This window comes from Papaver somniferum, chromosome 2 (assembly GCF_003573695.1).
Source record: "Papaver somniferum cultivar HN1 chromosome 2, ASM357369v1, whole genome shotgun sequence".
Classification (NCBI taxonomy): domain Eukaryota; kingdom Viridiplantae; phylum Streptophyta; class Magnoliopsida; order Ranunculales; family Papaveraceae; genus Papaver; species Papaver somniferum.
Genome location: NC_039359.1, coordinates 46,358,573 through 46,381,444, shown reverse-complemented (window position 1 = coordinate 46,381,444; position 22,872 = coordinate 46,358,573). Strand labels below are relative to the sequence as shown.

Genomic DNA, 22,872 nt, shown 5'->3' with positions numbered 1-22,872 from the left:
GTTACTTGGACTCCACCAAATCCTGGTGAAATTATGATCTGTTGTGATGGTGCATCACTTGGTAACCCGGGGCAGGCTGGTTCTGGTGTTGTCTTCCGTGATTCTAACTCGGTAGTCTTGGGAGTTTTGTGTGTTGGTCTGGGCTGGCAGACTAACTTCTATGCTGAAGTTTGTGCGGTTATCTATGGTGCTGTCGTTGCTCAAAGATGGAATGTGAAGAACCTAAGTGTCAGATCTGATTCGATGAGTTGTTTATTTGCTCTTCAAAAAGGCAACTTGCCATGGCAGCTAATGCAGAGGTGGAGAATAGCGAAGACTTTTTACAACAATATTAGCTATATTCATAGCTACAGAGAGGCTAATTTTTCAGCTGATGTCTCGGCCAAACAAGCATGTTTGTTGGCTGAGGAACATTATGAGTTTTACGAGGGTAGGCCAGGTTTTATTCAATCTGTTGAATGGCCTGGAGAGGTTTACTATCGTTTTTAGGTTTTTTAGCGTGCGGCCTTTTGGCTTAGCGCTAACTTAGCCTGATCCCTGTACATTTTCGCTTTTTTATTCTATTTTATTGACCGAGTAAAAAAAACTTTATAAACGCGTCTGGCTGGGACGGGTGTTTAAACAACGTCTAGATGTGACAGTATTATAAACTGCTTCTTGCGTGGGACACCATTAATAATATCGTTTTATTAGAAGTAGTTATAAACAACGTTTAATAGTGGTTATAAAGAACTTTTTATCAGAAGCATTTATAAACTACTTTCAACAATCATAAGTAAAACGTGTTACATCATACGCAATTAATAATTGTGTTCCATACCACGCGCTTTTATAAAACACGTTTGAGTCGGACGATTTTTTTAATCACGTTTATGTGAAACGCAAATTTAAACTACGTTGATGGATAGGATTTCGTCTCCCACTGCGTTACACACAGAATTTCTAAATAAAAAAGCCATATTTAGGATAAGAATTTGGGGATATAGTAACCCAACGGTGCAGTTGCTCTTAACTCCGGTAATTATTTGGGTGTAGAAGCCCATGTGTAGGAGGAATCAATAGTAACTAACAAGAAAAACTTTTTCTTTCTCGGGAGGAATGGCAATGTTCTCTTTTTGCCGGTACAAATATTAAGTAGACTTTGTAAAGAATCAGGTATGCTACATAGATTCACAATCTCAGCAGGGAGGAACTGAACTGACCAACAAACCTTTTACTACTTGTCCATTAAGTATTAACCGTCTTCCTCTATGAAAAATCTCCAGTCTTCCTGCTAGCATGCGAGAACTCTGCCAGTAGATATAATGAATGTTATACAATCAGCTAAGATAACTACAACAAATAACTTTTTCATTCAAATCACTGCACTTGACCTATTTTAAGAGATAATTGCCAAGACAGGTACCAAAACAGGTAATCCAAGTTGATTAGGATACGAATAAACATTATAGCTGCTTCTTTGTTTTAGCAGCTCATCAACAAAGCTCAGACCTCACAAACACTGGAGAAAAATCTACTCAAGCTCACAATGCCATATGATTTCAGGTGAACTGTCTACGGGTAATAAAAGGCTACAGGCAGCTGAGGATCAAGTGACACTATCACCTTGCCTGGATTTCTTCTTTAAACAACAGTTCTCTTCGTCTGCTAAGGATTTCAGTTTGTTCTTTAACGCAGCAATTTTAGCACTTCAACTCATTTGACCCGAATAAGTACTACAACCCGCTTGACTTGCTTTCTTCGCTTCACTGACAATACCAACATTGGAAGCTTTTGGGGATGTGCTTGACATTTCCAGATAGTATTTCTCACTAGCATACCGGCTAACCAATGGACGCCCACAAGCCAATCTTCCATTCATTTTCTGCTTTGCTAGTTGTGCTTCCTGCGTGCTCACTTCAAATTTGGAAATGAGGTTTTGACTGAGACATTAACAAACTAGAGTAATGGATGATATACCTCTTTAGTACTAAACTGAATGAAAGCGAAACTGTGTGGCTCTCCTCGCTTCGGACCACGAGTGTGCCATAAAAAATTCCTCCGACTCGATCTTTCTATAAGGAGAAAACATCTTGATCAAGACCGACCTATAGTTAAGAACAAAAATTCAGTGACCATTAGTACTAGTATAAGTGGAGGGAGGGAGGCAACCATTAGTACTAGCATGGGAGGGAGGGAGGGACACATACTCAGTTATTCTCTGATCAAGATTACCGATGTACAGCCTTCTTTCACTTGTCTCATCAGTCAACCCATTAGAATCCTGTCGTTATTAAAGAATTCAGTCAATCAACAATACCAACATATACAGAGAACATACTGTTTTAACTCCAAAATCATGTGTATGCATCTTTTAGATGCAGCTGAGGAACTGGCAACCAAAGATAGGCATGAAGGGAGAATATGGCGAAATATATAATATCTGATGCATTAGACATTAAAAAATGCAAAATAAACAGAACATGATTACATTACAGGGTTTTGGAAAAGTAGTCGAAGCATAGATCTAGTTACTGAATTAACAGAATAGCACACTGATTGAGATAAAACTTTTGACTACTTTATAAGCTTGATCAGAGAATAGCACACTACTTTATAAGCTTGATCAGAGAATAGCACACTAATTAACAGAATCATCTACTTTATAAGCTTTTGACTATTAAGCACACTCGAAATAGTGTTCACCCGATGGGGTAAGCCTAATGCACCAACATTTCTCATAGGTTCGACTTCAGTAAATCATCTTGGCAGAACTTGCCGAATACAGTCTGCCTATTTTCTTCATAATCAATCAAATAAATTCGTTATTAGCACATCAACAATCAATCAAATAAATTCGTAAAGCTTCGAAATAGCTAATATTTATCACATAATCAAATACATATGGAATGGAAACTGAACTGAAGAAATGAACACTGAAAACTAACCTCAAGTGCGTCAATTGATTTCGAAACACCCATTTGAACAAAACTCTTCATAATATCATCTGCAACCAACACACCAAAATCACCAACTTCCGTCCCTTGAATACAACCTCATAACCAGCTCCTGCTTCATTCTCCATATCCCTGCACAGTCCTAAACATACATCTAGATGCACATGCCATTTACTGTATTGCAGCATCTCCACCAGAACTGCAATTCTGACTTGGTGCCAACAGCACCTGTAGCTTCATGCCTGCACAACCTATTATCACAGCACCATCAAACCCTTCAGCCTTCTGGACTCAGCTACAAGACCAACTCAATCACCACTTGACTCGGGAACAGAATTCCAGCAGGCTAACTCCATCTACTGTTGAGTCCAGTACCATCATCTTCAATTTCTGTCTTGAATTCTCACAACCTGAGCCATATGCAGCAACAGCGAAGCATTTTCCATTTCCAGCTGCAGATGCATCACTGTCAACTGTAATTTCACCACTTGCTCAAGTCACTGTCCAAAACCCCATCTCTGTAACTGCAACTTCAGCTACAACCCATCACCAGAACCACTACCACATTTTCAAATCAAGACCAACAGCTAATTCAATTCACAACAGCGGCCATCATCAACTCAAATCAAATTCAAAACCCTAATTGCAATTTCAGAACACTAAACTCACAGTTCTTCCCCAATTCATCACCTTTATTGCTTGAATCTGAGAACCCATTAACCCCTGTCCTAACATTCATCTAAACCTCTTCATCTTCTTCATCAACTGAGAACATCACCATCAATTTCTTCTCTGGTTTCTTCTTCCAAATCAAGTGATTCAAACACAAACCCATTCTCCATCTATGGCAGATCTCTCTTCTTCATCTTCTCAATTTATCTCTCTGAATGCTCTCGTTTTCTCCATTAACAGCGCCTCCCCTTTTTCTCTCGATTCTAATGCAATTTCAAACCCTAACACAGACCAAAACACTCTCCGTTCATCACATTTAACTCCTGCAACATCCAATTCAGGCAATCTCGAACGCTACATCGTCTTCTCAAACTCGAACCAAAATCACCAGAAGTTCAGAGGAGGAGAAATCGAGAAGAAACCGAGAGGAGGGAGAAGAAGAAAAAAAAAACTAAAATTGGACGGAGTCACGGAGAATTTGTTGAAAGGAAGAAGGAGAAAAAGAAAAACTAAAAACTTTAAGGTGGCCTGGATTCGATCCCGCGACCTTTGTGTCAATTTGGCAAAATCTCCCACTATGAAAGGGGTATTTTGGGTTTTTCAGCCTGGACCATTTTCAATTTTTTTTATGGTAATTGATCACTTGGATTTACAAAAAAAAAAAAAAGTGGTCATAAGGTCATGCCTCGCTTCGCTCGGTCGGCCCAATTAGTCATTTTTGTAAATATGTGGATAAGGGGCTTTGTGTTTTATTTCAACGTGATCTTATTGTGATAAAATTTGGTATTATCCCGATCAATTCGGGTATACCCCAATCAAGCCATGTTAAAAAAATCTTACATGGAAATTTTTACAGATTTTTATTTAGGATAAAGGGGATTTTGTGTTCCCCCACGAAAATAATACCTAATTTGCATTACTCTTTTTAAATTTGTAATAGGTAAAACCCCCATTAACTGGGATGTACCGTGACTGTTCAGTTATATTGTAGAACACGCGTGTGTTATAAGAAAATCTTAAATACGTAAAACCTAAAAATAGCCCCTTTTATAAAATAACTGGGTATCACCTTGGCCTATGGCCGGGGCTCAACCTTTTTGATTTCTCTCAATTTTAATTAAGTCTGGGATCAAGTTTTAGGAAAGGAATGATTTTTTCCCCTCTTTTTTTAGAGAAGCAATGATTGCTTTTACTGACCTCTTGGTCGGTCCCTCATCTCTTCATAATTAATTAGGTTTTATTACCCAAGGCTCAGACGAGCGTTATTTTAATAAATGATTAAACCAGCATTTGATCATCTTTTCACCAACTCTTCAAGAGACCTTGGTATTTGCTCACTCGAGCATCTGGGCGCTACATGGTCGACCCATGATCCCATGTGGCCGGTCCCTCCTTCACTCCGTGGTTAATTTTCAATAAACCATCAATTGATCGAGTTAGGGTTTCGAGTCTAAGGTTCATAATTCCAGATTCGAATGCTAATAATTTTACGACGATCCCATGATCAACATTTTTATTAATTATACTTGGCTCAGTTGCCAGTATCTAAATTAATATTTTATCTGGTCATACTACAAATAATTCATCAAACGAGCAACACTTGCTCATATGAGCAATATTTGCTCAGACTAAGGAATAACGGTTCAACTACCAATGTTCAACAATTCATCGAATGAGCAATATTTGCTCACCTTAACTATCAGTATTCACTCGTACATTATACCTTTGTCTCAACAGACATGTTCGTTTCATGAGTCTCAGAACATTTGCAAATCACGTTCGACTCAGCGATACAAGGACTCATCGTCCCATGAAGTCAGCAACTGACTAACTAAATACATGTCTGCTTTGCAGACTCCACAACCGCGAGACATCAATCGTGTTACATGGGGGGATATTAACTAGGGTTTTGGTCTGGCGGTCTACGGCACGTGTGTTCATACACACGATGAGAATGTGATCAAGTCGTGCAATCAGTTGAAGGAGTTAACAAAGTAGTGGATGGAAATCGACCAAGTTTTCGCACGATGAGCTAACTGTCACACTTCATGGGATCATGGTGTTTACAATTCTATCAATATAAACAAGCCTACAAATCATGATTGAAAAAAAGATAATCTTTCGTCAAACAGACAATACGAGATTAACAACTCAACGTCTGAGCAATTACTCTCAACGGAGCAAATTCAATTAATCAGAGCTTATCTTATTTCTATACAACACACCTACAATCTTTGATCTCACATATTTCCCAGCTTCCCTCCTACAGATCGACCCATCATCTCTTGTGACCGAATTGATTCTGGAACGGTTATTGTCTTGGTTTAAGCCGGAGTCGTACAGATTGATCTCTCGAATTCAAAGCACTCCCTTTTTGCAGTGCATCTGTGTGAGGTTTGACAGTTCGCTCGGTTCAAGGAATTTCCTCCGCACGGTCATCTCCTCAATTCCGTAAAAACCAACAACTCGTTTTGCCCCATCTATAACTGGGATGTGCCGTGACTGTTCAGTTATATTAGCACGTGTAGAACATGCGTGTGTTATAAAAAATCTTAAATACACAAAACCTAAAAATAATCCTTTTTAGGCCGGGGTGATACCTTTTTGATTTCTCTCAATTTTAATTAAGTCTGGGATCAAGTTTTAGGAAATGAATGATTTTTTTTTCCTCTTTTTTAGAGAAGGAATGATTGTTTTCACTGTAATAACTAACCTCTTGAAAAGGCTTCATAGCATGTATTTCAAATTCTTTTGACATACTAATTGAAGGGTGAAGTTTAATCAGTTTGAAAGAAATTATTATTCTTTCACAAAGAAATACGGATTCTTATAGCAACACGTGGATATCTATTCCTAAATGTTTGGTAGGTGAAACCGTAGTTATCTCCGTCATTTCCCAAATTTTCAGCACTCATTCCTCTTCCGTTTTTACAAAGAGACTTTATCCCTGAAATTGCAAATCATCCGTGTACATACACACACAGAGAGCTCGTTTTCTTTTTTGTTGGATAAAAATGGTGTTGTATATAATCTCTTCATTTAGATCATCTTTCTAATTTTCGTCATTTTCCTCTCAAATTTCCCCTAACCCTAATATTTTCCCAAACATTTACATCATCGGTTTTCAAATTCGCCACAAAACTCAAGTGAATTAGGCTTTAAACGAATCTAGTTTCACCGATTCGTCATTAATTCATCATTCTATAACCTCCAATTGTTTGGTATCCATGGAAATTTCATTGGAATCTAGAATTGAGGTCCTTGTTTCAGTGACTGAGTTCATTTTGTTTCTTATCGCACATAAATTTACCATGTTTTTGGAGTTTGAATATGTTTGCTCAAATACCTATTTGTCAGGTATGTTAAATTTTGTTATTATTCTTTTTTTAGTTTGTTAATTTTTTTGTTAAAATATGAACATTAGGTATAAGGGTCGAAAGTTATGGCCGATGATGCCATGTTGATCTTCGTCTTCAATGTATTTTTAACTTTCTTAATCGTAAAGAAATATGATCCTTTCAATGTTGTTGTGCTCCTGTTGTGATGTTTAGTTGCTTATTTATTTATTTATTTATTATTATTTCATTTTTTAATGATTTAATGTTTGAATTGATGGCTTGAATGTAGGGATCAACTTTCTTTGACGGAATATAAGAGGGAGGAACATGGATACTCCATCATACACCCATGAAATTGATGAGAAGGATAATGATAGAGCTATGGATGGACTGCAAGATAGAGCCCTTTTACTGAAGAGAGTAAGTTGCATTTTAACTGTGTCCGTGTGTCGAAATTGTGGAGATCGATTTTGAATGAGTTTGCATTGTATATCATGCATAAATGTACAATAACTCTTTCAGTTCATTTTTGACACAATTCAGTTCTTTTATATGTTTACCGAACTGTTGAGTTAGTGCTTAGTGGAACCTAAAAGATGTTGAGTTAGTGCTTAGTGTAATCTAAAGGACATCTGATCAAAGTTAGTGATTAGGAAAAGAGTTTCTTTAAAAAAAAAAAATTCAAATATGGCATATCACAGCCGCAAAATTCTTGACATAACTTATGTCTTTCAATCTGTTAGTATGCGATATGTATTTTTTTTTCTTTCATTGCTACAGATTAAGCCATGCGGAAAAGTAATAATGATATAGCCAAAATCTAAAGGTATCACGGTATACTCTTCCTTTTCCGGTTCACATTGCATCTGAATTAGTTTTTATGATTTTGCTTTGCATTTTTGTTTAGTTAAAAGCATTATATTTGAATTGAATACAAACACGTACGTGCTACTTAGTTGATTTTACATAACTAAGTTTTGTAGTATAGCCTTTTGATATCACAATCCTTAATGAGTTCAATTTTGTTATGGCATTTAAAAGTAAGAAGATAATAAAGTTTTGATATACACAATCCTTCATGATCTTTTCAAAGTATTACTTATAAGCAAAATCATACTGTAGAGAGACAATAAATTTTTCTTTTCTGGATCAACTTCAGGAACGACAATAGATATACAGGAAATAAACTATTTTTCAAATTGAATAAATTATGGATAGTCAATGTGACTTGCCTCAGGCCAGAACTGAATAAAAAGTAAACATGAATATCAATATGTTATGCTAAATCAAACAAGTATTAATAATTTATAATAGAACTTCCGAATAGACAATGTTAGTTGTCTCCAGATTATCCATTCCATTTTCCAAAAGCACCGTTATCCTATTTGCCGCAGTGCACCTCGATAAAGCGACATATAGTTGGCATTGGATGAACACATGAGTTCGTAAATCGATCCCAACGTACTTTACAGACTAACCTTGTGATTTGTTAATCGTTATTGCATATGCTAGCCGAACCGGAAACTGACGTCTTGTCATATTTATATTCAGTTCTGTAACCGATGGTTGAAACAATATTCTTGGCAGTAATACCTTGTCCCCTGCTTTGTGTCCGGTTAGAATTTTTGCTTAAAGTACATGTTTACCACATTTAGTAACCAACAGCCTTGTACCATTGCAAAGACCCTCTGATGGAGCTAGATTTCTGATCAGGATAACTGAACAACCAATTTTAAGTTGTAGCTTGAATAAAGGCAATCCAGGTGGACTCAAGTTCTGCAAAAATTCACTACTGTAATTTGGTATAACACCGCTTTCGTCGGCATTCAGTTTGTCTGCAGCTAAATATGTGTATGTCTCACCATCTAAAATATCCAATGCTTCTTTGTTTATCTCGTTGGCATCATCATTACATGCTGATAGAATGATTCTCTCAGTTAGTTTTTCATCTGATACCTGATCATATGTCCCCAAACATGGATAGAGTTAAGATATGAGTTCTTTCATATCTTTGCATCTACGCACCGAAGAAGAGAGTTGAATCATTTCTTCTGGATTTGTCCCCACCTATCACATTTTATAACATAAGTAAAATTATCCATTTTAATCTCTAATGTTATTATTGTTTAAAAAAATATTAATATCACAGTGTTAAAGAACATTATTATCTCTAGTAATATTTTCGCGAATGCAATGTTTTCAGGATCCTGACTATCAAGACGCATATTTTTTGTAAGTATCAGAACAATTATATTATTTCAGGGCACAGATTTTCTGAGGCACGCACATACGACGTCTGCACGGCCGCCATTCGGTAAAACTGGTAAGGTTTACCTGAAATCTCCTCTCATAACAACCGTAATGCCTCCAATAGGTAAGAACTTGTTTTCACGTACATTTTGAAGTAGTTTATTAACCGACTCCACACAGTATCTATGCTGCATTGGTACTTCATCCCATATAATCAGTTTTACTTCTTTAAGAAGTTTTGCTTCTGAACTTTGTTTAGGAATTGAACATACGATGTCTTCCTTTATTTCTATCGGGATCTTAAATGTTGAATGTGCAGTCCTACCCCCTACCAAAATCAACGAAGCGATACCCGATGATGCAACGGTGAGCATTACATCTCCCTTGAATCGGCAACTTGCAGCTATTGTATTATATACAAATTTTTTCCCTGTTCCTGCACTACCATTGAGGAAAAAGGTACGACCATCTCTTTGTCGCACGGACTCTGTTATTTTATTATACGCTGACAATTGTTCCAGAATCAAGCTTGCAATATTTTTTTAAGTTCTGGTTCTTTTATTGCGAATTGAAGTTGTCTATGCTCGAATATTAATTTGTTTCCAATGATCTTACCCCAGTTCTCTTTTTGTTTCGGCATTGTAGGAAAATGTTTTAGCTTCTTGCCGGATACGCGCAGTAGTTTGTCCAACAGGTATAATCCATAATATAAAGTCTGTACGTCTGTTGGATTTTGAATGTTGAACATTGTTCTCAGTCTATGAGGAAGATCATCACATATTTTCAAACCAAACTTTGCCCACAACATTTCTGGTTCGGTTGGGTTAGAATATGTTAAAATGATTTTGAATAGTTTTCTGAGATGGCTACCTGTTTGGATATCTACGGCTTCTTTAAGACACTCCATGGATTGTCCTTTATTTTCCAGTAGTCCAAGTTAAATGCATGCTTTTTTTAATGTAGGTTGCAATTCACCGTCCACTGTTTTTAGGAGTTCAAAGGAATTCGCACCTGGAACAACAATCAACAGTAATCTTAGGTAGTATAATTCTCCAACATTATGAGAAACAAAATACATTCTAGCGATTGCGAAACCCTGTTTCCTGATGTGCCACTTTTTGTAGTTTTATCCCAGACCATGTGTTTTGGAAATTCTTGGTACCTATATTTCGGTGCTCTAAGATTTTCAGCATAATACTCAAAATAAGCCATCATGTCGTCTTATAGTTCTCAGCTTTCTCTGTAACCCCTTCTATTGACCCTGTTGATTCATAAATAATTCTTTGCTTGCCTGGCAAATGGATCTCCAATATCATTATGTTTGGTTCTTCTTGATGCATGGAATAACCGAATAAAGATGTGCAGCTTCAGGCGGTCCAATGTACCTTGCATTTATATACATTTGAACCTCATCTATTGATCCAATAATAACTGTTGTTTTATCATATCCTTTATAGATGTATTTGTTTATGTATTTCAGTGCCCTTACTCCAGCACATATCTTGACATTTATATGATAGTTAAACATTCTTGATAAGTGTGGATTGCAGGGTACAACATCAGTATTGTATGCTTTACGTCCGCCGCGAACAAAAACTTCTCTTCCATCATTACCACGTCGATTTACCGCATACCCACCACCGTCTAAACATGTATCGTCGTTGTATTTTTTTGGATATCCTTTGATACATTTTCCATTTTTCATACAGGCGGCCTCTGGATTCCTGTCACCGCATGGACCGTGCACCATACACTTCCTTATTGTATTAAAGAGGAATTGATCTTTTTTCTCATCCGGAAATTTATCCAAAGAGGCTGAAACAAATATGTTTACCTGCTCAACTGTACGTATTTTTTCTGATTTATCCAATAATATTAGTAAATGCATATGCAGTAATCCACGTTTCTGAAATTCAATGGCGTGCACATGACCAACAACTTTGCCAAACACATTCTTCTTAGTTATCTCATTCATGAGCGCTTTCCTTTTTAATCCGAAAATTCGTGCCACTAAATCAGGACGATGGCATGCATATTGATGTTGTAAAAGCTCGTCTTGGATTTCTGTCCAATTCGGATTGGCGGTCATAGTGAGAAAAATATCAGGATGGTGGTTAAACGGTGTACTTGCCATCTTATCTTGGTAGATTTCATACATGTATCTTGGACTTCTAATATATGAGGATGGTAAAATGCATGGTGTACTTCCTTCTTCAGGTGTTAATCCAGCATCTTTCATTTCTATTATTGAAGCATATTTATCTACACGTAGCTTTATCTGGTTAAATCTCATAAAATTTAAGCGACTTTGTTCGGTCGAAGCCCACGCATCTACTAAGAATTCTTGGAATAGTTTCCCTCTTCTCAGAATTGTTGAATATTCTGAGTGGCGCTGAAAAAGATAGTAACCGTAGAACTGCATCTGAGATAGACTTTTTTCGGTAAAATTTTTCCATCCCATTGTGCAAGTTCGGTGCTCCAACCTGGCTCACCATAAGGGAATAATAAAACATAGTGCAAAGATAGATATGCAGGATGGCATTCATTAATTCTTGTAAACCATTTTCCTGATTTTAGATGCAAAACAATATCGCAAGGTGCTTTTATGTCGCCGGGCTTTTCAGGTACAATGACGGATACTTCTTCCACAGTTGGAAGATTATATCGCCTCTTATCAGATTCCTTATTAAAATGTAGAGACACCTGCACAGGGTTCTGAGATGACACCTCATTATCTCTTAAAATATCGTGTGCCTGAAGATACTTCGTAATGAAAATGTTGTGCTTCAGTAGTGTATCTTGATTAATTTTAAGAACATCTCTACTTAGATTTGGATTTCTTTTTTCTCATATAACCAATGCATGAGATGGATCATATATGTATAGTTTTGAGTAAATTGCATCCTTTCCTTCTTTAGGTGTCAAAGATCCACTATTATGCCGTAATTCACCATGTATTGAAAAACATGGAGGTCATCCTCCTTTTGATACCCTTGTGTCGTATTTGCATCCTAGACTGGTAAATGCATTAGCAGCATTCAAACTTCTAATATTTTCCCAAAACATTTTTGAATTATCATCATCACCGTCAAATAATTCTCTTACTGGATCAGGAGGTGCACGTAGTGCTGGCAGATTAACTTTTCCTTTGTGACAACATTTACCAAATTTTGGGTTCTTGAAAGATGATTCATACAATTTCTCGTCAATCCAATGCAGAGCACCACAAAATTGGCAGGGAACGTCCATCCTTCCAAGATAGTTTCTTCCGGTCTCATTAAAGTTAACAGTAGGTACATTTCCAACATCTTTAGGTACATTTACGTGTGCATCGGCATCATCTTCACCCGAAGAATATTCATAATCAGTATACTCATCAGAAGATATATCTGGAGCAGGAATATACCTGTTTAAAAACAAATAACAACCAACATTGTTAAATCAACACTCAAATAGAATTTATATACATTGGTACCTTCAAATTTTAGTATATTACATCTCATTTTCATCTGAAGTGGATGGTGTATGCAGATACCGTATTCACATATCACTTCCCATAGTTAGTGTATTCATCTGTTATAAACGCAAAAAAAAGATACCTAGTCAACATATACAACATCAATATATTTCATTTTTTTCGTATTTTAGATGTCCGAGTAGATATTTTCACTAAGCAGTGACTTAATATTGAGTAGTTAATTTCAGTGGCCCCTGTAGCATTGTCTTATATACTTACCTGATCTTCATATGCAGCTTCAAAGACATTATGATCTTGTGGCTCTTTTGTCCTTTTTTTTATGGCGGTTCTGCAATTACAAAGAAACCAAGTGATTGATTGAATGACACAATAATAATAACAGCAGTATTATATACTTACATTGCATTATTGATTTTTTACCCTTTCTTAATATTTGTACCTATTGTCACAGATATTCATTCCCTAAACTTTTTTAGATCTTATTGCTAACATGAACTTACTATATTTCATTGTTTCCTTTTTAGATTTTCCATTGTTCTAATATCAGATTTTCCACTGGTTGGGACACGAAGGAGGATATTTCATTGCCTGCTGATGTATTTTTTCTTGTTTCTCTCTTTCACGACGTTGTTTTTGTGCCGAGGGTGCAGCCCGTTGCAAATTTGAATAAAATTTACTTAATCTCTTAATATTCTAAATCAATGTTTTCAATGTTACTGTAGACATGGTTCAGAAGTTTACTCTTGATGGCTCATTTTCTGCATGTCCTAAGGGTGATCCGTGTTGATTAGAAAGATGTTGATTCAGTTCTCTGCTGCGACGTTGTCGCTGTGACACTGACATCCGTACCTGTCAATTCAAGTAAGTGCTTTATTAAATGTTTGTAGGTGATTATGTTATTAAACGTTTGAATAATGGTAAAGTAAATACTTTAGCTCTCTCAGTTACAAACTGATTATGCCCTTCATCGCAACTTACTGGTTTAGGTTGAATAAGAGCCGTCGGAATAACATAACGTGCTATCTTTTCCTGTTATCAATTTAAATGAAATTTATTTTCAGCGTGTACAACAATGATATGAATCAGAAAATTACTAATTGCTCCTTTTCTTTTAGTTTGTGTACCTTTTCTTGTTTTTCTCTTTCACGGTGTTTTTTTTTTTTGTGCTAATGATGCTGCCTGCAGAACAAAAAATCAATATTTGCATCTATTTTCACATGATTATTGATAGGTGTTGTAAGACACCTAATTTCATATCTAGTATTTACGTTTTCTTTGCTATTATCCTTATGAATTGCATATCTTATGTTTATTTTGTGTTTAGGTACTTTGGAGTCACTTGGAGCAAAAAAAAAGGCGAAAAAATCTATTTGAAACGTAAAGGGAGCAAAGAGGTCAATTCACGTGCGAGCAACACTCGGAGCCAGCTGAGGTTACACCAGAAAGAGGTGAATGAACTGACAGTTGAATTAGGCTGTCGGTTTGTGTCATATATGATTTTGGCTGGCCCTTATCCAGTTCATCTGGGTGGCTATATCCAGAACTTTCTACACTAAACCTAGAATTCTGTGTCTCAGTATCCAGTTCATAGTGTTTGCTGCTGGAATTCAGAGAAGATGAACTGAAGAAGAACACCATGGGAATAGATCGAGTTTGCTGCTGTTGTAGATGGAGGTAGTGATGGTTCAGATCGATGGGAAAAGATGAAGGAATTTGGATAAGAGGATGATTTAAGAAGACTTTCTGGTGCCGTTAGGGTTAGAATGAAGATGGGTTTGAAACAAAACTCAAATTTATGAATGTCTATGGTGAATTTTGATGTCAAGAAGAATACAGGGATGAATCCGAATTAGGGTTGGTGATTAACAGAGATGAACACAAGACTGATGGAATTAGAGAGTAACAAAGAAGAACCTGATGCTGTTGGATTCAGAGATAAATGGCGGAGGTTGAAGAGATGGGTTAAATTCGATTGAGTTTGGTTTGATTTTGGTGAAGAAAGAAAGGGGATTCGATGAATTTAGGGTCTGAATTGGTTTTCTGGGTTCATGAGAAATGAAGAAATTGTTGATGCTGAGGGGTTCTCGAACTAGGTTCTGTAATGGGTTTGAACAGGATGAAGTTCATGAAATTGAAGATGGGTTTTACTCGGTTTGAGTTTTGAACCCCAATATCTGTTAGAACTTAGAAAGCTGTTACAAGATTCACTGGAAGAAGATGATAATGGTGAAATTGAAATTAGGGATTTCCGCTAGTTGATATTGCTGGTAGAAGAAGGTAATGAAGTTCAGATGGAGGAATTGATGAAGGTTATGACTGAGATGGTGAATGAATACTTGTGTGTTTGAGAATGGGTTTCTCTTGCTTGATGATTTACAGAGATTGAGATGGTTTTGATGTGGAATCTGCTCTTGAAATCAGAAGATGTGAGATGGAATTGCTCAGTGGTTGCAACTGAGGTAGCTGGTGATGCTATTAAGATGGAGATAGCTGAACTACAGTCAAGAAGGAGCTAAAACTGCTGGATGATTGCAGGTAGCCAGGATTGGTGGAATGGAACTGAAATTGGGTTCTTGAAGGTGGTATTTGCCAGTGATAGTGGTTACAATTCAGTAGTGGTGTTGAGAAGTTCAGAAACAGGTAGTGTTGTTGTTGGTGGAATGAGAACTGGTGCAGTGACAGGGTCTTGTAATGAGCTGCAGTTGATAATGCTAGTAAGCTCAAGTTGCAGCTGAAGTTGATGTTACAGAGAAGCCAGAATGAATGCAGCTTTGCAGTCATGTGAAGTTGATAAAACTACAGGTGCGGGCTAGTATATGCTGGTGACATTCAGGTGGATCTTAAGACTCTTGCAGGAGCCAAGGAATGGAGTCAGTTGTGTGGGTGTTTGGTTCCAATGAGTTGCAGGTTGTTGCTGGTACTTGGCTTGGCAGAGAAGAGAATGAGTTGATTGATCTGAAATGCAGAGCTGAAGGGGTCAGTGCTGTTGTAGTATGCAACTGGTCAGTGAAGTTGAAATTGAAGTAATGAATGAAGCTGCAGTTTCAGGTGATGTTGGAGGAGTATGGCTAATTGCAGGTAGAAGTCAGTGTTAGTGGTACTAGTTCTGGTAAGGTTATAGTCGGGGGTTGACGTTACAGCTGAACAGAAGTGAAGGATGCTAAGTCCGTATGTATGGTTGTGATGCTGCCAACGGGTATTGCAGGTTCAAGAGAGTTTGCTGTGGTTGTATGTGTAGTTGCAGTCTGGAGCTGAAATATGAACTATGGTGGTGACTTGGTTGATGTTCCTGCTGCTTAAGACGAGATGGATTAGGTGGAGAAGAAGCTGAGAAGGATTTGGACTGTTAGCTGCAATGGACTGATGATACAGTTGTGTGTTGGTAATGCTCACAATTGGGAGACTGAGACAGGGAAGAAGAAATGAAGATTATTGTGGAGAGCTGAAGCTGCAAATGGTCAAGTTATGCACTTTTCATGAAACTGGTGGTGCATCATTGCTGCTAAGGGTCATCATGGCGCAAACCAACTCAGGCAGTGCAAATGGCTTTGGCCAAGACCACTCAGCTCAGTCAGGCTTGTTAGACTCTGACTGAGGTCTGACTAGACCACTTGACTCACTTCAACTCGGTCTGACTTCGGAGTTGACCCGAGTTGACCCGTTTGAGTTTTGACCTGTAACTTTACAGTCACCTGAGATAACTTTCTCAGCCAAATTCCGGCAGGTGACCCCAGTTTTCCGGCGACTACTTTGGGCTTTGAAGACCTAGTTTTGGAAAGATGAAAAGCTACAAAAGGAAAAAGTTTCTACTTCCTTTGGATCACGTATTTTTTGGGAGCTTTGGAGGAGAGCGGTGATTCTACTAGGTTTGCTTTCATTTCATTTTTTATCTTCTTCATTTTTATTATTGATGATGATGAACTCAAAATCTATGAGTAGCTAAACAACTATTATTGGTTATGCGATAAAGTTGATTTCTCAACATGTTATTTGATTCATTGCATTAGTTTTGTCTCAACTTTATTGTTTATGATTCACGGTTTATATTGTCGTATGATTTGATTGTTTATTTGGTTGAGTCCGGAATCAATCCGATTTGCGTTCATTTCTAAAGCTATATTAGGGTTTTCAATACGAAAAAGTGGTTTATCCCTGATTCTAAGTAGCATAATTGTGGGTAGTGCTTGTAGGGATATATCCTACTAGTCACAGTGAATCATAACCTTGGTTAAATCGAATTAGTGTTTTTACACGTTTGATTGCCTTGATTAGTCTTATTCCATAGAACTTATTGCTTTTAGGGAGTTAAACTTAATTGTGCTTTTACACTTTAGGTTGCTTTCTAGGAAGAATTCACATTTGCATCTTTTAATGTGTTTGTGTTGAAATCAGGGAATTAACGGGATATTCTTGCGATCACGGTATCCTAGGACTTTTAGTGAATGAGAGATTAAAATACCTATTCTAGTCATTGATGAAAATACATGTTTGTGAATGATACTGTCCCTTGACCAATATCTTCTGCTAATTGATTATTCCAACTATTTTATTTGCTTTGCTTTATTTTATTGCTTAGATAAAAACAAAAATCCCCCCTTGGTTACTAAGAAACTGAAATTTGCATAACAACAAAAGCCTCTCTGAGGGAACAAACTCTTTCTTACCACATACTTCATTTATTTAGTCGAGTGAGAAAGTGAAATTATTTTTGACGCATACGACAACGATCAATTATGAAGAGTAACTGTATTACTAGATTGATCAGAAAATTACTGATGGGTTTTTTCTGGGCTGTTGAAGAAGGCCTGTTGGCAGAACACCTTCTTCTGAAGGTTCTTTTTGTGCCTATTGTAAATTTAGAACAGAAACTAGTTGCAGTCTTAATCAGTACAGGCTTTTTTCTTAGTTAATGTACCTTTTCTTTTTTTTATTTTTGACGGCGTTCTTTTTGTGTCAATGATCTTGCCTGTTGACAAAAGAAATTTTTAATGTGAGTGTATTATCAGAGAAAATGTATTCTTTAGTTGAATATAAGAAGAAAAGAAAAGGAATTCAGTGTGAGTGTATTCTTATAGTTAAGAGTATAGAAGATTACTGATGGCTGGTATTCTGGCTGGTTTTTTAGTTATGTGCTGCAACGTTGTATGGTGGATACCGGAGGCTTAAAACAAAAACAGAAGTTAATAAACCATGTTGATTCTTTTTTTTTTCTTAATTTGCATATTCGAATAATTACCTCATTCTTTCCTCTGGTACTAAACTTTTTTTTTAAATATTTTTAGCTTGAAGTTGATTGATGAAAGGAATTGGATTTGCTTAGGTTGATACCTCTTAGGTTGAAAAATAACTGCAGCTAAATATGTGTATGTCTCACCATCTAAAATATCCAATGCTTCTTTGTTTATCTTGTTGACTTAATGTTAACTGTGTATTGGATGCTTTGGGTTAATGGCAGGGTAATCGACAAGGATGCCAATTATGTGCTTCCAATTTAGTTTGTTTTTTGATTGCCAGTTAACTGCAAGAAAGAAGCAAAAAAAAAAAATCAGTTGCATGACTTATTGCGACAGAAGCAATATTTTATTATGACTGGATTTCCAGAAGATTGCTGCTTTTGTTGACTAGAATTCGATGTATCTCTGCAGGATTCATTGGTGGAGACCGCAAAGGAGCAGGCTGGCTTAATCAGTAATATCATCGCGCATGCCACAGCCACATAGTCTTCTCAGGTTTCGTATTTTTGTATAGAATATAAATGGATCCCTTGCAATCATTTGTACTACTTTAATGGTTCACTTTTTTACTAATACTTTCTTATATTAGTTTTAAGCAATCCTTTGTATTATTTGAGTGTTGGGCTGCTGCTTCCATGACACTTGCTCCACGTCAATTCCTCCTAACGAATTCTCTTTCACTGACTATGTAGACTTGGAACCCAATTTTTTCAGCGTATATCTCACAGGCAAACTATATTTCAAACTTAACCTTGCTTACAACATATATTCATCTAAGATGTCAGTACCTCATTGTTCAAACATCTGCGCTGGAGATGATGTTGGCATACTGAAAACCATGTCCAACGCTCAGCAGCTTTATCGTCTCGGTGGCGGGAGCTGCCAAATGCGGAACTCACCATTGGGAATCCTGGGTATCTATTCTTCCCTGTGGATTTTATGATTCATAACGGATATTATATTTCACACCAACATGAGAACGTGTCCTTAACCACACCAAGCATTTCTGTTTCGGGGGTGCGAATACTAAAGATTGCACTTTGGGTTCATCTGCAAATTCCCCTATGGTAAATGATCCAAGTAGTCTACTCCAACCCAGGTCCTCAGGTCATTGTTCTTTGTTACACTTTTGTGAAGGAATCTCAAGTTATCTTTATTAAACTATGTCAATCTCTGCGAAGAATTATCAACCAAATCAAACTGCAAGATTTTGTGATTTAACTTCTTATGTCACTGACGCTGGAAAATGGCCCTCTCTCCTCCACCAGTGCCAGCAAAGTGCTCACTAACGTTGGCCTATTTGAAGTCGATGAAATCCGGGAAAGGTTGGCAAAAAGAGACTTCGAAGAATGGATGTTAATCAGGTGTGATTCGTTATGTGGTAATCTATTCTCTATTGAAATTTAGGAAAGTCTCTTATACTACATATGAACATCAGTGTTTTGGAATCTTATTCAACTTGAAAACATAGGTAAAATCTTTAATGGTGATGTGTAATCTTGATTTACAAGATAAAGTACACGAGATGAAGTGTTTTATAAGTCGATAACAGATCTTATTATCTTGAAGTAAACGACTTCGTGAAAGCTGAAAGGGTAACAAATTAACACATTGTAGGCCTAATTTCACTCTACAGTATTTATCAAAAAGTATTGGTCTTAGAAATTTTATCCATTAATACTCCCTCCGTCCCAAATTAGTTGAGTAATATGTAGTTTGCAAAATTATTAAGGCAAGGAAAGAAGGGGAGTATGTTTAAGTATTTTTTTATAAGTATATCCTTATACATAATAACTTTTAAAACTTCGAAATGATTTATCTCTTAAATTATACCACGGTTTTTCGTAAACTTTATATCGTTGAAAAATATTTTAAAACACCTACGTAACAAATATAAACATGGCTATCAAATTATACATATTTCTTATAAAAACAATAATCAATTAAAAGGGTAGTTTTTGTTATAAACGTCAGTTTATTATATAGATGCCCAAAGGAATTCTATTACTTGGGAACCAAGTATGTAAACTCTATAGATAGAGTTCCAACCTTTGTATTTTACACACTAATGAATAGAATTTCTCTCTCTCATTGAGTTTTCTTCTCTATTTTCTATTCCACAAGACCTTATCATGCACGTTGCTCCACCAATATGAGCAAAAGAAGATTAATAACGATCTCTATCTAATCATTTTAAATTGTTTTTTTTTCCTCTTCAACGATTTATTAATCTGATTCTAACTAAGTTTCCATCGGCTTTGTTTTAGGTAAGCACGGTACAATACTATCTCATAAAAAGTGTAGACGTATCAACAATCACTTTCCGGCTGTATACACATTTATATAGGTGGATTGAACCTTGCTTACATCGTATACATAAGACACCACTACCGATGAGGACCCAAGGTGCTAATGCACATACACGACATAACTACAGTAAAACCTTATAAAACTTTTTATTTATTTGTTTAGTATCTTATACTGTTTCACCAATTATGTGATTAGATTTCTTTTTATTTTCCCTTTTATTTTGTCACGGAAATTACTTGTAATTGGTGTATTTCTTTATGTGTACACATCAATGTATTTTTCTACCATGGATCTTCATGGATTTTATATATCTTTGCAACCCAACAACGAGAGTATGATTATGGTATTCTCGAACTTATTTTTCCGGCTGCAATTAAAATTCTATAGTTTTTTTTTTTAATGAAACTGTAATCACCAAAATCTGGTATCATCGCAATTTAATTATTTTTACGGTAATTAGTCACATGCATGGTTGAAAAACCTACGGCGAATTAATTTTGGTATCTTCGTCTGTTGGACGAAGATCATGTGATTTTATTTTTATCTGGTTTCTATTCCTTTACGAGAAATCATTTGTTTAACCACAAAGTGTATTATCCCTATGCGATGACTAATAATAGGACAACATTTTTTTTCTCTCTTCGTCGATATGATTTTCATGAATCGTACAAACGATCTGGTGTTGGTTTCTTTATTGCTTATATGGGATACCAATATAGTTTGGTTCTTTCTACCAATACCGTTGGTTTCTATTTCTTACCGGAAACCAGGAATTTTCTAAATTCAATAACGAAAATGGTTTCTTTATCTTTCTCAAGAAGAAACAAATAAGCCAATTAAGTTTGGTTTTTCACTATCGATCTTAAAGGGATATATATAAAATGTCGTTACTATTACCAATAAAAAGAGGAATTGTTGCATTTCTTTGGGATATTGAGCAATTATTGTTTCCTCGTGATAATAATCTCCAAAATTCGGATTATTGCACTTGTTGTTGGAACACCGAAGGACACATAAGATCAAAGGGTGCACCCGGCTTGTAAGCCTGTATATCATTAGTCCTTGTAGTGACTAAATTGATCTTAAAATTTAGTTTCTTTTGGAAAATAAAGTGTCTACAATCCAAATCTATATCTCGTTGCCTTTAGAGTTCACGAAATTATATGGAGATTTATTTACATATTTTATATGTTTTTGGTTGTATCCAATAAAACTCTTGGTATCGTTGGTTGATGTTAATTTTGTATGTCAAGAAGACTACAATTTTATTTTATTTTTAGGACAATTTCTTTTATGACTCTTTAAATCAGAATATACTGTCCAATCTGGAGTTGTTTATAATCCAAAAATTATTATGAGTATATGTCCTCGAATTAATCGGGTAATACTCTACGTAACTTGTTTTCGTATATGAGATGAAAATACTTCCCCCATAATCAGTGGGAGAATATACATTACTAAACATTGGTATTAATTAACTTCAAAGTTATATCCGTTCCTCCCATCTTGATCAAATCAAAAAAGGCTGTCATTTACTAGGCGTGAAAATATTTCATCTAGCTTATTTAAGCTTATGCCATTTGAAAAGGCAAACTCAATCACATCTAGCAAGCATGTAACATTTTTTTAATAAGGCTACTGAGTTTATCATAATAAGATTCACATTCTAAAAAATTCATATCTCTTTATTTGAATAGTAGGAGATTATCAAGCCCGTGGGCACTGGTACCAGTAAATTTTGAATTTTTCAAAGTATGCATACACTGAAAATTTTGTGAGATCATGATAAGCTAATATGATTGTCGAATATTCATTTACGGTAGCTACTGAAATAAATGATGGTGGTTGTGAACCCCTCTGTAGAGGAATATCGACATATGTGATTGGTTAGCATACAATCCAAATTAGATTGGATTAATTTCTCAATTAACATAATTTTGGATCCAAGATTTAACACCTTAAAATTGCCAAACCTATTACTTAAGGGATGGTGTACTCATAATTCGTTATACGAGAAAAATGTTCCTTTTTAGGACGATTTAAGGGTTTTTATTTTTGCTCAAACTTCTCTATGTATAATGCTTTTGGCGTGGTAGTCCTTGAAGGACTCACATTGCATTTACACAAAAAATTGTGATTGGGAACATATTCAAATTTGTAATCCTTGTAGGACTCAAATTATACTCAGCCAACCACTTGACTCGATTGTGTTAGGTTTTAACGATCCTTTATGTGTTTTTAGAAATTTGATAGAAAACAAAAAATCCGGATTAATTAGTTGATGATATCAACTTTATAGGTCTCTTGAGGAGTCCTTAAAAACACAAAAATCTACGCTTTAGCAGCATAAATTCTATTTTTTCATTTATTTCTTAAAATCTGCAGTTTGAATATTATGTTTGCTTAAACCTTGTCTATGATGTAGACTATAGTTATGATTTTGGTTCTTATTTTCTATAATACTCATCTTGTTGAGTTAGCATCCATGAATCGTCAAAAGTTGTACTCTTTTCCCTTCGTTTTCAGGTTTTGTCCCATGTGGTTTTACTGACAAGGTTTTAATGAGGCAACATCTCTGACGTTTCAATTTCTTTTAATGTTGATATTTGTGCTCTTTTTCCTTCGTCCATATTTTTTCCCTTTGGGTTTTACTG

General features: G+C 36.0%; 1 protein-coding gene and 1 pseudogene across 22 annotated transcripts; one reads left to right on the top strand and one right to left on the bottom strand.

Annotated features, from left to right (window-relative positions):
• Positions 1-1,324: 1,324 nt before the first annotated feature.
• Positions 1,325-4,074, bottom strand: LOC113347542 (annotated as a pseudogene).
• A 2,262-nt stretch (positions 4,075-6,336) lies between these two features.
• Positions 6,337-20,460, top strand: LOC113347541. 22 transcript variants are annotated; one of them, XR_003359040.1, is made up of 10 exons: positions 6,954-6,965; positions 7,236-7,366; positions 7,727-7,772; positions 9,209-9,269; positions 9,516-9,655; positions 9,842-9,890; positions 10,906-13,270; positions 13,397-13,535; positions 13,999-16,540; positions 18,320-19,494. XR_003359040.1 is itself a non-coding variant. In XM_026591223.1 (7 exons), the coding sequence occupies exons 2-7, from the start codon at positions 7,274-7,276 to the stop codon at positions 10,964-10,966; spliced, it is 591 nt and encodes a 196-aa protein (XP_026447008.1). In that variant the 5' UTR covers positions 6,337-6,965; positions 7,236-7,273; the 3' UTR covers positions 10,967-13,390. The 22 variants fall into 22 exon arrangements, 1 of the variants encoding a protein (XP_026447008.1); XR_003359039.1 differs by having other exon boundaries at positions 9,150-9,269; XR_003359037.1 differs by having other exon boundaries at positions 7,727-9,655; positions 10,906-11,040; positions 12,416-12,485; positions 13,199-13,270.
• The last annotated feature ends 2,412 nt before the right edge of the window (positions 20,461-22,872 follow it).